Source organism: Bison bison, unplaced genomic scaffold (assembly GCF_000754665.1).
Source record: "Bison bison bison isolate TAMUID 2011002044 unplaced genomic scaffold, Bison_UMD1.0 scf7180017864370, whole genome shotgun sequence".
Classification (NCBI taxonomy): domain Eukaryota; kingdom Metazoa; phylum Chordata; class Mammalia; order Artiodactyla; family Bovidae; genus Bison; species Bison bison.
The window spans coordinates 4,509,205-4,525,683 of record NW_011494942.1 but is presented as its reverse complement, the minus strand read 5'-3'; the positions used below and the strand labels follow the sequence as shown (position 1 = coordinate 4,525,683).

The 16,479-nt window shown below is 36.5% G+C and overlaps 1 protein-coding gene across 2 annotated transcripts in view; it reads right to left on the bottom strand.

The window, feature by feature from the left end:
• The window catches only part of AEBP2 (AE binding protein 2), a 61,502-nt gene that overhangs the window by 26,475 nt on the left and 18,548 nt on the right, over positions 1-16,479 (bottom strand). For both annotated transcript variants that reach the window (XM_010855924.1, XM_010855925.1), the window contains exons 2-3: positions 12,565-12,772; positions 5,013-5,120 (exon numbers count right to left, since the gene is read on the bottom strand). In XM_010855924.1, coding sequence (XP_010854226.1) covers positions 5,013-5,120; positions 12,565-12,772 — 316 coding nt within the window. The remainder of the gene's footprint in view (positions 1-5,012; positions 5,121-12,564; positions 12,773-16,479) is intronic.

Here is a 16,479-nt window from a genome sequence, read left to right as displayed (position 1 = left end):
GCCCCCTGGACTGCAAGGAGTCGGACAGGACTGAGCGACTGAACTGAACTGATACATATATACACACACCTCTTGAAATGATCCCCTCTATCACTATAAGACAAAACTCTTCTCTGTAAGATCCTCCTCGTCTTCATATACCGAGGATTGGCAAAGATTTTTTAAACACAATACAAGAAACGCTAACCATAAAAAAATTGACAGATTAGACTTCACTATAACTAGAAACTATTATTCAAAAAATCCTGTTAGGAAAAGGTAAAAAAGATAACCAAAGACAGACTGGCGTTCAAATACACATATCTGTCAAAGTACTTCTATCCAAAATACATATAAAATTTTATATAATAATAAGAACAAATCTTTCGGTAAAATAAAAAAGGGCTTGAATAGGCACTTCACCCAAAAGAGGAAATTCAGATAGCCAAAGCCTCTGAAAATGTGTTCAACCTATCATTACTCAGCAGGGAAGTAAAAAATAAAGTCACAATGGGATACCACTAAATAGACACCAGAGAGGCTAAAATTAATAAGAGGCAAATATCAAGATCTAGAGCAGCTAAAACTCTCATTCACTGCTGGTGGGAACATAAAATGTATGACCAATTTGGAAAAGAGTCTGTAGTTTCTAGAGCTAAATATATACTTATCTGTGACTCAGTAATTCCACTCCTAACTATACAACCAAGAGAAATGAGTACATGTCTGCCATCAGAACACATGTGGAAGAGCATGTTTAAGACAGCTTGATTAGTAACAGCCAAAGACTAGAAACAACCAACTTGCCCATCAGCAGGAGAAAGAATAAACTGGTTTACTGTACAGTGGAATACTACACAGCAACTATTTATTTAAATGACTGGTACACAGGGAACTTCCCCGGTGGCTCAGCGGTAAAGAATTTGCCTGCAGTGCAGAAGACATGGGCTCAATCCCTGGGTCAGGAAGATTCCCTGAAGAAGGAAATGGCAACCCACTGCACTATTCTTACCTGGAGAATCCCATGGACAGAGGGGCTGGTGGGCTACAGTCTATGGGGTCACAAAGGAGTCAGACACAACTCAGACTAGGTAAGAGTAACAACCTCCAACAGGACAAATCTCTGTTATTCTGTTGAGTGAAAACAGCCAGACACAAAAGTTCATACAACTAAGTCAAGATGACAGAAATCATAATCTGGTCTAGGGGAAGGAGTGAAAATATTCCTCATCGGAATGGTGGTTACACAGGTACATACAAACACAGGAAATACTTAAGTATACTTTAAACACTTTAATGTACACTGTGATATGTTACAACTAAAAAAAAAATTTTCCAAATCACATGATTCCCTTTCTGTAGTCAACTCCCACTCAACTTCTACTCCTCTTTCCCAGTCCCATTAATTGGTCACTAATCCATGTTTCCAGAGAACCTTTTGACAGACATCTATTGGCACTTCACATTTTATTAGATAGTGGAGGACACAGGAGCCTGGCATGCTGCAGTCCATGGGGTTGCAAAGAATCAGAGATGACTTAGCAACTGAATGACAACAAATCAGTGATTTGTTTATTTTCTAGGGCTCCAAAGTCTCTGCAGATGGTGACAGCAGCCTCGAAATTAAAAGACACTTGCTCCTTGGAAGAACAGCTATGACAAACCTAGACAGCGTATTAAAAAAGCAGAGACATTACTTTGCCAACAAACGTCTGTCTACTCAAAGCTATGGTTTTTCCAGTAGTCATGTATGGATGTGAGAGTTGGACTACAAAGAAAGCTGAGTGCCGAAGAATTGATGTTTTTGAAATGTGGTGTTGGAGAAGACTCTTGACAGTCCCTTGGACTGCAAGGAGATCTGACCAGTCAAACCTAAAGGAAATCAGTCCTGAATATTCACTGAAAGGACTGATGCTGAAGGTGAAACTCCAATACTCTGGCCACCTGGTGCAAAGAAATGACTCACTAGAAAAGACTCTTGATGCTGGGAAAGACTGAAGGCAGGAGAAGGGGACGACAGTGGATGAGATGGTTGGATGGCATCACCGACTTGATGGACATGAGCTTCAGCAAGCTGCGGGAGTTGGTGATGGACAGGGAAGCCTGGCGTCCATGGGGTCGCAGAGTCACAACTGCACTGAACTGAAGACATTTTATTACTAAAACCTACTTACATCTGTAAAATCCTAAAGAAAAAAAGTTCTCTAAAGGGCAGAGGTCTCCATTCTTATTCATCCTGCTTTCCAAATGCCCAGCACTATGCTATGTAATGCAAACATCAACAAACACTTTTTTGATTCAAATGGTTCCTACGATTTACAGAACAATGCCTCACTAAATCACAACCTTTAACTTCTGTCTTTTAAAGACAGTTTCTTTCCCCCTCTTCAATGAGACTCTTCTACAGCTTCTAAAAAGAGATTTTCGGGAAAAAATCCATTTCTATGAACTGTGAAATTAACTTGAACATCATAACCAACCAGCAAAAGAATGGCTGCCTTAAAGAAAAATATATGCAAAGGAACACAATGGTAAAGTAAATGATTCTCTTACTTTTAACAATAAGCTCTTACATTTACTATATACTGTACAGTTCTATGAGGTAACCACTATTAGCAGCTACAAATCAGACAGGAAGTTCAAAAAACTGTCCCAGGTCACACGAGGGCCAGAACCTGCAGTATGAGAAGAGGGAAGACTAGGAGGTTAACATTACAGGACACACATGCCAACAGAAAGCTCAATAAGACTATTTTTAAGAGAATAAAGAAAAAGAAATCCAAATGGTTAAACATATGAAAAGATGCCCAACTTCACTGATAATAGAGGAAAATCAAATTAAAACTACATCAGGGGAGGGAATTAATTTCCTGGCAGTGCAGTGGTTAGAATTTGGCGCTTTTACTTTGGGGGCCCAGGTTCAATCTTTGGTCAGGGAACTAAGATCCTACAAGCTGGGAACTTCCCTGGTGGTCTAGTGGCTAAGAATATGCCTGCCAATGCAGGGGACAAAGGTTTTATTCCTGGGCTGGGAAGAGCCCACATGCGGAGGAACAACTAAGCCTGTGCTCTAGAGCCGGGGCTCCACGAGAGAAGCCACATGAGCAGCGCAAGCACTGCAGCAATGTGCAGCCCCACCCCTGCACCTTCCCGCAACTAGAAAAAGTCCATGCACAGCAAGGAAGACCCAGAGTAGTCAAAAAAAGATAAATCAATCCTGTGCTATGCTGTGTTAGGCTTAGTCGCTGAACTGAGTCTGACTCTTTCCCACCTCATGGACTGCAGCCCGCCAGGCTCCTCTGTCCTTGGGGATTCTCCAGGTGTGGGGTTGCCATGCCCTCCTCCAGGGGATCTTCTCAACCCAGGGATCAAACCCAGGGATCAAACCCAGGTCTCCTGCATCGCAGGTGGATTCTTTACCAAATGAGCCACCAGGGAAGACCAAAATAAACATTAAGGGGAGGAGGGGGACGCAACTGATGGGACAACCACTACATCAGGATGCAATTTCTCATCTATTAGATTGGCAAAAATATAAAAGTTTGACAAAACCCTCTTAACAAAGCTGTGAAGAAGGCAGACACTCTAACACTGCTGATAAAAGCACAACCCCCAGCAAGGCAGTGTGGCAATATTTATTAAAATTATTAATGGTTATATAGCTTTTGATCCAGCCACTCTCATCATTTTGGGAACTTTTCCTACATTTATAATTACACATGTACAAAATGACATATATTCAAAGATCCATCACTGCAGCACTACTTGCAACAGCACAGGACTGAAATCAACCAAAGCAGCTATGCAAGTCCGGTTAAATGAACTGCTATAGCCACACAATGGAATACTAAGAAGCTGTTAAAAAGAGAATATTCTTTATGAACAGATATGAAAAGATCTCTACTACAAAGCATGTTACACAAGCAAGGTACACATACACACAATAGAATTCCTGATAATGGGAGAAGCTCGGTATAGGACATAAGGGAACTCTAATCTTTGTAATGTTTCTGTAAAACTGAAACTGCTCTAAAATATAAAGTTTATAAAAAATAATATACAGAGAGTATATATTTATTAGACATTGTGTAAGTGGAAGGATAATGATACTACATATGAATCTACTTGTAGTTCCATAAAGAATTCACCAGTAATTAAAAAGAACAGTTATATATTCAGGGGAGAGAAAATAAGAAAGGTAGAAAAATTTCTGAATACAAATTTTCTTCTTTATAATTTCTTAAAATTGTTAATTATCTTTTTCAAGGAAATTAAGTAATTAAAAAAAAACTGCACACAAATTACCTCCTCCTCTAATGAAACCCAAAATGAGTTTCTGGCACAACAGTGCTTATTAATACATACCAGTAGACACTGTATTTAACAACTACTAAACTTCTTTAAAGACAAACTTTTCATCTCTATGATATATGCTTTCCATACTAAACTTCTAAACTTTTCATCTCTATGATATATGCTTTCCATAGTTACAAAGCAAAATATTTTAACTTTTTATGAGGATAAAACAAAAAATGGTTTTTACATGAAATTCCTCAGAATTCCCCAAATACATCTATTTGACACAGTAATTTATGACTAAGCTTAGTAACACGATCTCAAAGTGAGGGAAAGAAATCAAACCCTTTAATTCTCCACAATTTCAAAATTTTTTCATGTAATAATCAGGACTGTTCGCTAATTAAAAAGGCTGAAACCTATGACACTAAGAAAACATAATTAGAGTACAAGGTACTAACCACAACCAAGCAATTTTAAAGACATCCATTCAAGGTGCTACTCTGCCTACTAGCTGTTTTCAAGACCCTACCTTCACACTGACTTTTTTCTGGTCTTCAAATTATAAAAGTCAGATTAAATTATCTTTACCTTCATCTACTTTATAAAATCTCATGGATCTACAGGAATATTAAAACAAATGGTTCTTTAAAAAATTTTTAGGAGGGCAAAAGTATGCCTATTAAGAAACATGTCAACTTGAACTTAAGAAAAATAACTCATATACACTTACTTACCTTAAAAGGCTTGTCTCCGCTGTGTGTCAGCATGTGCCTCTGTAACCAACTCTGGCTGGTTGATGGAGTGTTATACACTTTACAGCCTTTCCATAAGCAAACAAACACCTGTTAACAGAAGGGCCATAATTATTTTCATCGCTTTTTCAACAGGGACTTTTATTCCCTGTAAATTCAAGTAAACATGCTGCAAGTCTTCAATTGACAAAGAGACATTGAATGTACCAGTCAGTCAAAATGCTTACTGTAGGTACTTTCTGAACCTCCCACATGAGGCACAGTTTTAACCCTTCCCCTTTAAGGCTGCTGTCCACTCCCTCAATAAGGAACTGATATACCAATCCCAATGAGCCATTCAGAAGGAAATATACAAAATATTAACAATATAGTCCTAAGAACTAGAACGATGGACCATAATTTAGTTTTTTTGTTTACTGCATGAAGGAACAAGCATGTACTAACTGTAAATATTAGGAATATATAAAGGTATAAAGAAATGATGACAATAAATCAAAACAGTCAACTGGTAGTTACTGATAGTTTCACCTTCAAAAAAATGAGTGAACAAATTTTCCAATTATAATTTTGCTGCTCTTGATTTCCTATTCTCAAATGCATACCAATATGTTTATATTTATATTGTTTTGATTTATTTAAAATGATTTCCAATTGTCTTGATTATGAAGCAAAATCTAATACAGAATGCTAAAATTAATATAGTTGCAGAAGCTATGACCGCAGTTACTCTATAATAACAGACCCACATTCTTGGGTTCAGGCAGCTGAGTATGACTGGGTTAACAACTAACATGATTTTTACCATCTTCCTACCACTGAGATACCAATTTTTTTTTGACTGATTCTATTTTTATCAAACTGAAAACTGCTCCCCATCATCGGTAAAAGAAGTATGAACCTACAGTAACCATTACATTCAAAGAACCATTTATAGGCTCTGTTCTTTTCTAAGGTTACAACAATTATAAATAGAGCCACACTTTGAAGATTATAATGTACTGCATATAGAACAAAACAAAGATACACACAGGACTGAGGAAACAATCACTAAACAGTAAGTTTAAAGGAACATTTTTAGAAATCTAGAAAAACAGTCTAAAATAACTGAGATCAATTTTTACTCAAAACCATTTCACAACGAGACAACACTGTTATTGCTGTTGATGTGCTTAAAGCATTTGCTAGTTTCTTTTAGTTAAGCAGATATGATGTCACATTTCCTCCTGAATATTTAAAATTCTTTAAAAAAAAAAATTCCTGACCCTAGTACATGTTTATAAAATGATTCCTAAAGTTCCCAAAATTAAAAGCCACTTTTTAATGAATGTAGAGAAGTCTTTAAAGGTACACCAATATGCTGTGAAGACTAATCCAGTGTTTAATAATCATATGTGGATATCAATCCTATCAACTTCCTAACTCAAGACTACAAAGACTGTCTTAAATTTTCAATCCAAGTAATAAACAGACTGGTTTAAAACGCTTTCACAAGTCATACACAAACAGGTATGTCCTAAAGCAAGTATTTGGGAACAAAATTAATCTCAGTTATGCAAAAAAAAAAAATTTAACAGTAAAGAATTGTTATAACACTTAAGAAACACCTATGCTGAGTTACTCTCAAAGAAACAAGATGAATACTCACATTCTGTCCCTACTCAACAGCTACAGTTGGGAGAACCAACCATGTCTGATTTCTAATTCTTTTTCCTCTGAACCAACACTAATAGGAGGCAACTGCCAGCCATGTGATTCCATCAGATAACAGCCTCTAGGGTGAACAGGTACGGTCTATCCTTCTAGATGGAATAATGTCTAGTAACACTATTAGGGCACCAACACCTTCAGGTTCAAAGAAAAACCATAACCTTCAACCTAGTGAATTTTAGAGGAAATGAGATAAGTGTAAAGAGATCAAAGCAAACTATGTTTAGCTATATTCGGGTAGAATATTAATACCTGAAAACTACTCTGAGGGGAAAGGGGATAAGTAAACTTGCATAAGGATAATCTTGATACACAACATGGGCACTAAAAATCCATTATCAAGTATTCCCCCAAACCACAAATCTTTAAAAAGCTAAATTTCCTTAAGTCCAGTCCAAAATCTGACAAAGGGGTATTTGACCTGAGACTTTCTGTATGCACAACATATGAAAAACATTTTTATACTCCATTTTTAGAAACTTTCTCATTGTAAAAATTAACACTGAAAACATTACAGGAGTTCAATATGAATGGAATTATTCAAGAACAAAATCTAACATGGTTCCTCTAAACTATCTTAAAATGAATTAAGATCTAACTATGTTAATTAGACCACTGAGGTTCATAGTCCAGTCTTTCATGATAAACTGGCTTAGTTAAAACAGGCTGTATTAGAGATAACAAACAGAACAAAAGTAAACAACCTAAAATCTATCCAGCCCTTTCATATTTTGCAGCTACACAGTCTTCAAAGAACCACTAATTTAAGTCTCTATTTCCTTTGTCACCAAATAGATGCTATGAGCACACACCTGTTGTAAGTCCAGAACACAATGAAAATACAAGATAATATTTTCTCTCAGGACTAGTTAACAGAAAACTTGGGTTTATATTAGACACTGGAGGTCCCTTCTCAAAATAACTGCTGCACGTTTTTTTCTGCCAGACTGTCCAAGGAAAAAAACAGCACACGGCCATTAAAAGAATCTTTCTACTACCAGCTTCAGATTTATAATGACCTAACTTGTAAGATGAAGAGGTCTAAAATTTCTATGTTAGAGGGAAGCTCAGGCTTTCTGTTCAGAACTCCTCTAGAAAACCTTGCCCATTACTGTCAGAACAAGTCAGCTTTACCGTCAGGGGTCCCCTCCAAAAGGCCTAAAATGAAGAAGCTTGTACAAACCAAGGGTAGTCCTAGTCTTACTTTGGTCAATTTTCCTGAACTAGAGTATTTACCTGAATGTATGCATGGGCTTCCCTGGTAGCTAAGACGGTAAAGAATCTCCTGCAACGCGGGAGACCTGAGTTCAATCCCTGGGGTTAGGATGATCCCCTGGAGAAGGAAATGGCAACCTACTCCAGTATTCTCGCCTGGGAAATCCCATGGACAGAGGAGCGTGGCGGGCTACAGTCTACGGGGTCACAAGAGAGTCAAAAACAACTAAGAGACTAAACAATAATAACAACACAAGTTCTACACCTATGATGGATTGTGTGACAGTAAAAATAAATGCACTTACACCTGATTACCAACATATCATACATGAAGTGCATAAATGAATCCATCAAGAAATTAAGTAAATTTTAAGACTCACTGCAAAACAATACAATGCAACCTAACAAAGTCTAATAAGCATGTATAAGGAAAATTCTGTTACTACTGGTAAAGTAAAATCAGCCTAATACTCTATAAATAGAGCTGGTAAGCAATATAATTTACATCCTCAAAGGGAGTGAAAAAAGCCTACTTTTACTAAATAGATTCCTTCTGTAGTAAAATGATACAAAAAGATTTTATATTAAATAAGAGACAGACAATCTAAAATAAAGTCAGGAAGGGGTTGAATGGGTGATCTCAGGGTTCCTTTAAGCTCTTAGAAAAAAATTAGTTCAGTTTTTCACAAAATGTGAACATATAAAAGAGAAGTAAATGTTTTTTACGTCTAATTATTTTGTCTCTAATCAGTCTACTCTTTCAAGATCTAAAATGAAGGCTGTAATTTTGTATTCTGTAATTTTTAGCCACATTAAATGTGTTAACATTTTCAATTTCCTCTGTTAAAAGATATTTAATAAACAGAGGACAACTATTCAGTAAGCTCTCACAATACAAGGAAAAAACATCCCTCATTTATTGCAAAAGATATGCCCAATTTCATGTTATGTTCAGAATCTAGTAATATCAGACTGGCAATCAAAACTCAAACTGGCCTCCTAAGATTGACCCCATTTCCTAGTAGCATTCAGTGTAACCATGAGAGTCTACAAGCCTAATTTTATGTAACATCAAGGTTAACTCATTCAGCTCTCCAAATAGTAATACCCTGTCATCAGCTCCCCCAAAATATCCCTCTGGCCCTCTTGCCTCAAGAGCACCAAAGAACATTATACAAAAGTAAACTTAATAAAAATAACACGTGTAAGAGCACCCCTGATAAACAGATTTCCTTCTGGCAACTGTTTTTAAAGTGAGAAATAGTTAAGACAAGGGGGAAGAAAAAAAAAAACAGTACACTAATGGATCTTACTGAACCACTGAAATCCTACAAGATGAAGTTCCCCTCCTACCAAGACTTACGTGTGTAATAAGAGGACACAGGCCTTTGAAATTTGACTAGCAAAATAGCTCGGTCTAGTTTCTGAAATCCAGTCATGCATGAAGTATGAACCCAAGAACACAATTCTGTTTTACTGAACAAAAAAAGGTTAAGTTTTACTTGCTTGTCTTTATTTTTTAAAGAAAGTACTTTCATGACTTTTAAAAAAAAGGTACATTCCAAAAAAAAAAGGTGCTTAAATGATAAGCTTAACTTTTACTACAGGATTAAGTATCCACCCACTTTGACAAATGAAAAGGTCAGGAAACCTTAAAATTCCACTTGCCTTCAGCCTATAAATACAATTAAAGTCCACGTGACATAGCAACATAAATAGCTTAAGGCACATAAAGAAGTTACTAAACTGTTATAGTTTTTGTTTTCCCAGGGTGAACAGCAGAGTGGGATGAGAAAAAGAACAGGAATTAATACAGGATGTAGATCTTGCTACCTTACTGCTCCAGAAGAACTGTCATCTTTCAGTAATTAGAAACATAAAATCCTCTAGAGTTGCCAATAATTTTCCTCATTTGTTTCTGTTCCACTGTGACAGTTCACATTTGGGATAGAAAGAAGAGAATTAAAAACTCTTTAAAAATGTCATCAAAATCAGCTGTTTTCCACTATACAGGAGAGCGAGTGAGAATAGTCAAATTTAAAGACAGAAAGTAGGACCATGGTTACTAGAGGTTAGCAGAAGGGAGGATTAGGGAGGTATTATTTAATAGGTAGATTTCAGTTTGGGACAATGAAAGAGTTACGGAGAGGGATAGTAGTCATTGAAGAGCAATGTGAATGTACTTAATAATGCCACTGAAGTGCACACTTAAAAATAATTAAAATGACTTTAAAAAAATTTCCCTTCAAAGAGGTCACTTAAAGAAAAAAAACAACAATTAACAACTACTAAATTGTAACTGAAATCAGGCGTGTTCAGGGTGGTATGGCCATAACATAACTACTCTATTTTAAAGCACAAACCAGATTGAGATTTCCTAAATTATCTAGTAGTAATTAAGTTTTGGGCTTCTCTGGTGGCTCAGTGGTAAAGAATCTGCCTGCAGTGCAGAAGACACAGATGTAGGTTCAATCCCCGGGTCAGAAAGATCTCCTAGAGGGCATGGCAACCCACTCCAGTAGCCCTGCCTGGAGAACTTCATGGACAGAGGAGCCTGGGGCAGGCTACACTCCATGGGGTTGCAGAGAGTTGGACAACTCCATGGGGTTGCAGAGAATTGGACACGACTGAAGCAACTGAGCACACAACACATCAAGTTTTCAAATTCTCATTCAAACTCTCATTCTGAAAGCTTAAGTCTATACATCAAAGACTGATATGCAAAAATAATGGGAATGTAATGAAATGTATTTTGTTCATTTAGCTGAGCCTTTAAGTCTGTAGTTTAGCAACTAATGTCCTTCAAAGATCAGAACTCCTTTCTCAAGTCAAAATAGAATTACTCTTAAAATTAGCCAGAGAATCTTATTATTTGTAATAAAGTAATTTTATGAATAAGCATTCAAGAAATGACATGGGGGGTTTCCGTTTCAACATGTTTAAAGTAGAAATACCAAAACTTCATGCCTGGCTCTGTAATATCAGTAAGATACATGCAGGTGCAGTGATTACATTACACATTCAGTCTGTAACTCCATTTTTCCAAATCTGTAAAAGGCTGAAAACATTCTCATAAAGGCCGTGTGCCAACTCAACTTGTAGGATCAAGACTTAGAAATGTGAAAGTCTCCTATTACTACTAAGAGACCATGCCTGCAGAGCCTGGGATCCTGCATGTAGCTGCCAAGTCAAGTGACTATAAAGCATCATGCCGTGGTTCACAGGACTGCCTTGGTGATCTATCAAGTGATTCCAAGCACTGGTGTACAAAAGGCAACTCTGTAATGACCAAGAAGCCAAGGGATATACACAGGGTGAAATAAAGACTGTTACCAAAGCAGCTTAACCACTGAGCTGGGTTATGCAGTGAAAATACCGTATGACGGGCAGAGTTCATTAGCAACTTATTGACCAGAGATGTCTTTTGTTACCCAAATGTTACTGACCACAGTGTTTCAATATTCACTTACATAACACATTGCCAACCATACACGTTAAGTTTCTGCAAAAATCCCCCAGTCAATAATATGTTAATACACCCTCTGATATCTACCCAGACCCCATATGTATTAAATCTAATAAAGAGACAAATGTTCACTTATACAAGTTTAAGTAATTGAAAGACTACTGAAACATTATAACATATTGTGATAACAGTAAATATTTTTAAAAAGAAATTTCAAATGCAATACCAATGGTAAAAATATTAGGAGTCCCTATTATGGCTGCATGCTTTTAAAAAAAAGATCAGTAATACAATCTAAATATTAATACTACCTTGGAAACAGTTACCCACTTACTTAAGAAGATTTTAATCATGTTAGTATCAGTGTATCTCAATAGTTATACCATACTGACAGACAGTGTGTGGCCTAATAAATTATCTGTACTTAAAAATGTGACATTGAATTTCTAAAAAACATACTAAGACTGGTTAACTATTCAAGACAAAAATCTAGATAAAGTTGAAAAGTATGTATTATGCTATCAATTTTACAAATATTTTGCCCCATTATGCTGTGACTTACCTAATTTGCTTTAGCTCTTTACTTACTATTCAATAAAAATTATATGAACTGACACGACTAAATGGATTCCTAAGTTTATAGGTCAATACTAAATGAGCTCTGACAAACCTGTGAAAGATGATCAATAGTCACAAATAATGAGTACAGATAGCCATTTAACAGGATTGTATATACTAATCCTGATACCAATAGTTTCTCCAGTTAATGTCAGCATCAGGGACAATTTAAGACCACTCTAACAACGGAAATCCCTAAGAGTGCCAATTCCTAAAAGCCTTCAACTCGAAACATCAGAACCTTGAAATACACAGTATTCATTACAATACTCCCACCATATTTTAAAAAGTCTAATTTCTTCAAAGTAATACACCTAAGAGCAAATTAAAATCCAACCATAATATGTTCTATTTAATTTGATTCAAATATGTGGAAAGTAAATAAAAGGGAAAAAACATTTGAAAAAATAAAACATTTGAAAAATAAAAATTTTTAAAAATTACTTAAAAAAAAAAGCCTAACTAGAAAATACAAATTAATAAAACTAATGAAAACAGGGAGTGAAAAAAAGAAATGACAAAACCAACCCCTCCTCGCTGACCATCTACATGTATGGAACGGATGTGATCTGCCAGATCTGGACTAGAGGTGAAGCAAGCCTGGCACTGGTCCCAACAACAATTATAGGCAATATTTTTGCTTGAAGAAGTAGTGCTTCCTTGTCCATTCATCATTGCTGGAGTTGAACGCCCACTGGAAATTGTGCTGTCTACATCCATTATAGTACTGCTTATGCTACAAAAGAAGAAAAAAGGCTGTGTTATTCCTAGAAGTTCACTAACATGAATATGATCTTATAAATAATTAAGATTACAACTTGACATTCTGCCCCATAAAGCATACGAACCATATTTTCCACCAGAAAACAACATGCTTTAAAATTAGTTTCAAATAATTATTTCTAAAACTAAATTTCAAATAAATATTATTTGCAATAAATTGCAAATCAAGGCAAAAAAAAAACTAGTACCTCAAACCAGCCATGGAATAATTTAAGCAACTTTTGGCAGACATGAAGTCCCCAACACCATACCCCACAGAAAACAAACCAAACCACACACACACACACACACACACACACACACACACAGAGCTCACCACATTCTACCCCTTCCAGAGTTCTCTAAGAAGCATGATAAAATAATAAAGTTTCCAGCTGCAAATAATTTAGAATCAAAAGATTATATTTACAGTGTTGCAAATCACTTGTTGATCTTTTCTTCCATTCACTAATCTGACAATACAACTGCTACCACATCCTACCTCTTTCCATCGCAACGCAGTTGGGAAATTTTGCTGTATTTTCCCTCTTGATAAAAAAGCAAAAGAGAGAACTAAGGGCAAAAGTTTCTCTGATTTTACCAAAGTCCAAAAAGTACTTTGTTGGCCCTCAATTTTTTTCAAAGTCTTATGCACCTCAAACTCTTACTTCTTATTTAATAAACAAAGTATTATATACTAATTTTTTTATTTACTAAAAAATACTAGTAATAAAAGTCATTAATAAAAGTAATTTTTAATGTTAAGAATTTCACATCATAAAAAATGTAACACATTTTGCCTTCATCTTAAGAGCAATTCACTTTATTTCCTTCCTTCGTATCTTCTCAATAGAGAAATTACATGGAAGTAGTATCAATCACAGAATGACCAACAGTAAGAATGCTTCAGACTCTCAAACCTATTAAAAGCTAAAACTGCCTGTACTTAATTTAAGTACCAGTAAATTATACAATTCACATTAACTTTTAAGGGGCATGCTTCCCCATTCCACTAAGTTTTTATTACAGAAAATTTCAAAAACACAAAAAAGTATATCTAAACCTGAACTCAGATACAGACTAGATACAAACTCATGGTTACCAGTAGGGAGCAGGTAGTGGGGAAGTAAAGACAAGGGGGAGGGATTAAAAGGTACAAACCACTGTGTATAAAATAAACAGGCTAAGAGAAACAAGCATATACTATACAACACAGGGAATATTTTATAACTAATAAATGGAATATAACTGTAATCAAAAGTGGGGTCCAGCTGCTCTGCTTGCTGCTCAAAAGCAATCATTAAAGAGGCCAGGCTGGTGGAAAGTAAAGTTTGCTTTCTTTTGGATGGGGGTGGGGTAGGGCGGGGCGGGAGTGGGAGGGGACCTGTCCAAAGGGCCGAGACCTTCCAATGACCATCAGTGGGCAAGAGCTTTTATAGGCTGAGGGAGGGGGTTACTTGTAGAAACAGTACAGTCAGCTCTGACAGTCATACAGAAATTGGTCATCTGTGGTCTGATCAGAGTCATCTCGATTGTTTTAAGTATAGTTCAGTTCAGTTCGAGGGTCCGTTTGTTTCCATTTCCTGAGGCCAGTTGTCAAAACTGTGGCAGCTTATGTCATGGCTATAGTCTGGTTATCACATAAGTTAACTTCTCTACCTGGTGAGGGTTTCAGTATCTGTAGGACTGCTCACAGGATATGGCTCAGAGGATTACCTATAGCCCTTGAGAAGGAACTAAAGGTCCTTGACTATGCACACAAACTACATTATTTGGTGCTCTCTGTTTTCCGTTGTTTCTACATTTTCACATTTGTGATTAAACTTTTTCTTTGGCTAAAGTTTTTTCTACAGAAAAAAGGCAGGCAGAGGATATCTTCATAACCTTTAAAAATTATGAATCACTATGCTGCATACCTAAAATATATAATATTGTACCATCAACTATACCTCAATAAAAATAATTAAATCTGAACTCAATAATAACACTGTCCTGTTTGCTATATATAATTTGTCTTTCTCAATTATCCACAGGTTGCAAACATGATACTTGAAAAAGTATCATGATACTTTTTATCATGATGAAAGTATCATGATACTTTTCATATTTGAAAAGACCCTGATGCTGAGAAAGATTGAGGGCAGGCAGAGAAGGGGACAACAGAGGATGAGATGGTTGGATGGCATCACCGACTCAATGGACATGAGTCTGAGTAAACTCCACGAGTTGGTGATGGACAGGGAGACCTGGAGTGCGGCAGTCCATGGGGTTGCAAAGAGTCAGACACAACTGAGCTACTAAACTGAACTGAAGTCCTGAACCATTTCCCAGTCGACCTACAGATTCTAAATTTCAGCTCTAACACTTCATTCTAAAACTCGGTAACCTCTAGAAAACTCTTAAATGTGAAATCTCTAGAAAACTCTCAAATGTGAATCAATTCTTGAACATCTGAAATTTTACTTATATATTGTCTAAAATCCACCCCACTCCAGTACTCTTGCCTGGAAAATCCCATGGACGGAGGAGCCTGGTAGGCTGCAGTCCATGGCGTCGCTAAGAGTTGGGACACGACTGAGCGACTTCACTTTCACTTTTCACTTTCATGCATTGGAGAAGGAAATGACAACCCACTCCAGTGTTCTTGCCTGGAGAATCCCAGGGACGGGGGAGCCTGGTGGGCTGCCGTCTCTGGGGTCACACAGAGTTGGACATGACTGAAGTGACTTAGCAGCAGCAGCATTGTCTAAAATCAAATGCATCCATTTTTCAAAGGTAACAAAAATGTTTTTAGGATGCTTCAGATACAAAAAATAGGAACTTCCCTGGTGGTCCAGTGGTTAAGAGTCCACACTCCCAATGTGTGGACTAGATCCCCTAATGCCACAACTAAGACATGGCACAGCCAAATAAATAAAGATTTTTAAAAAGATAGGAAAAATGACTCAAGATTTCTCTTTAAAGGATATTCATGTATTTAAGTTCATCTGGCTAAATATCTCCCAGTCTATCTACAGATTCTAAACGTCAGCTCTAACCCTTTATTCTAAAACTCCATAATCTCTAGAAAACTCTTAAATGCGAATCAACTCTTGAATATATGAAATTTTATGTATATATTGTTTCTGCAGGAATAAACCATAAGTATGGTTTATACTGAAATACAAATTTTTACTTGAGCCCCAGAAATTCCAAGTTTCATGAGGCCCTTAACAGCAAAATGGTTACCTATTTTCCTTGCCACTTGCTTCATATATTTTAAAACATTTCCCCTGTAAAGTTCATACTTTCATAAACCATACTGATTAACTCCAAAGGCAAATAAATAGTAGTGTTAAATGAGCAATCCATCACACTCAATTTATAAACAACCTCAGAAAAGAGATAAATCTCAATGGCCTACTATGGTACAACCTCCAAGTTAAAAAAAAAAAAAAAAAAAGCCCCACAGAAGTGCAGGGTAGTACAGTTCCACTTTGCATACCTTAGTGGAGGCAGACATGGAGATACAGCCACCCCTCAAGGCAAACCTCTTTTCAAGGATACACAAAGTGCTTCTGTGCTGGGGCAGATGGGAAAAGCAAGACAGACTTTAACTGTAAACACACTTCTGTTTTATTTTAACCACGTATCTCCATTGCTTTTACTTGAAAGTCCAAAATTAGCTGAAAGTGAAACCAA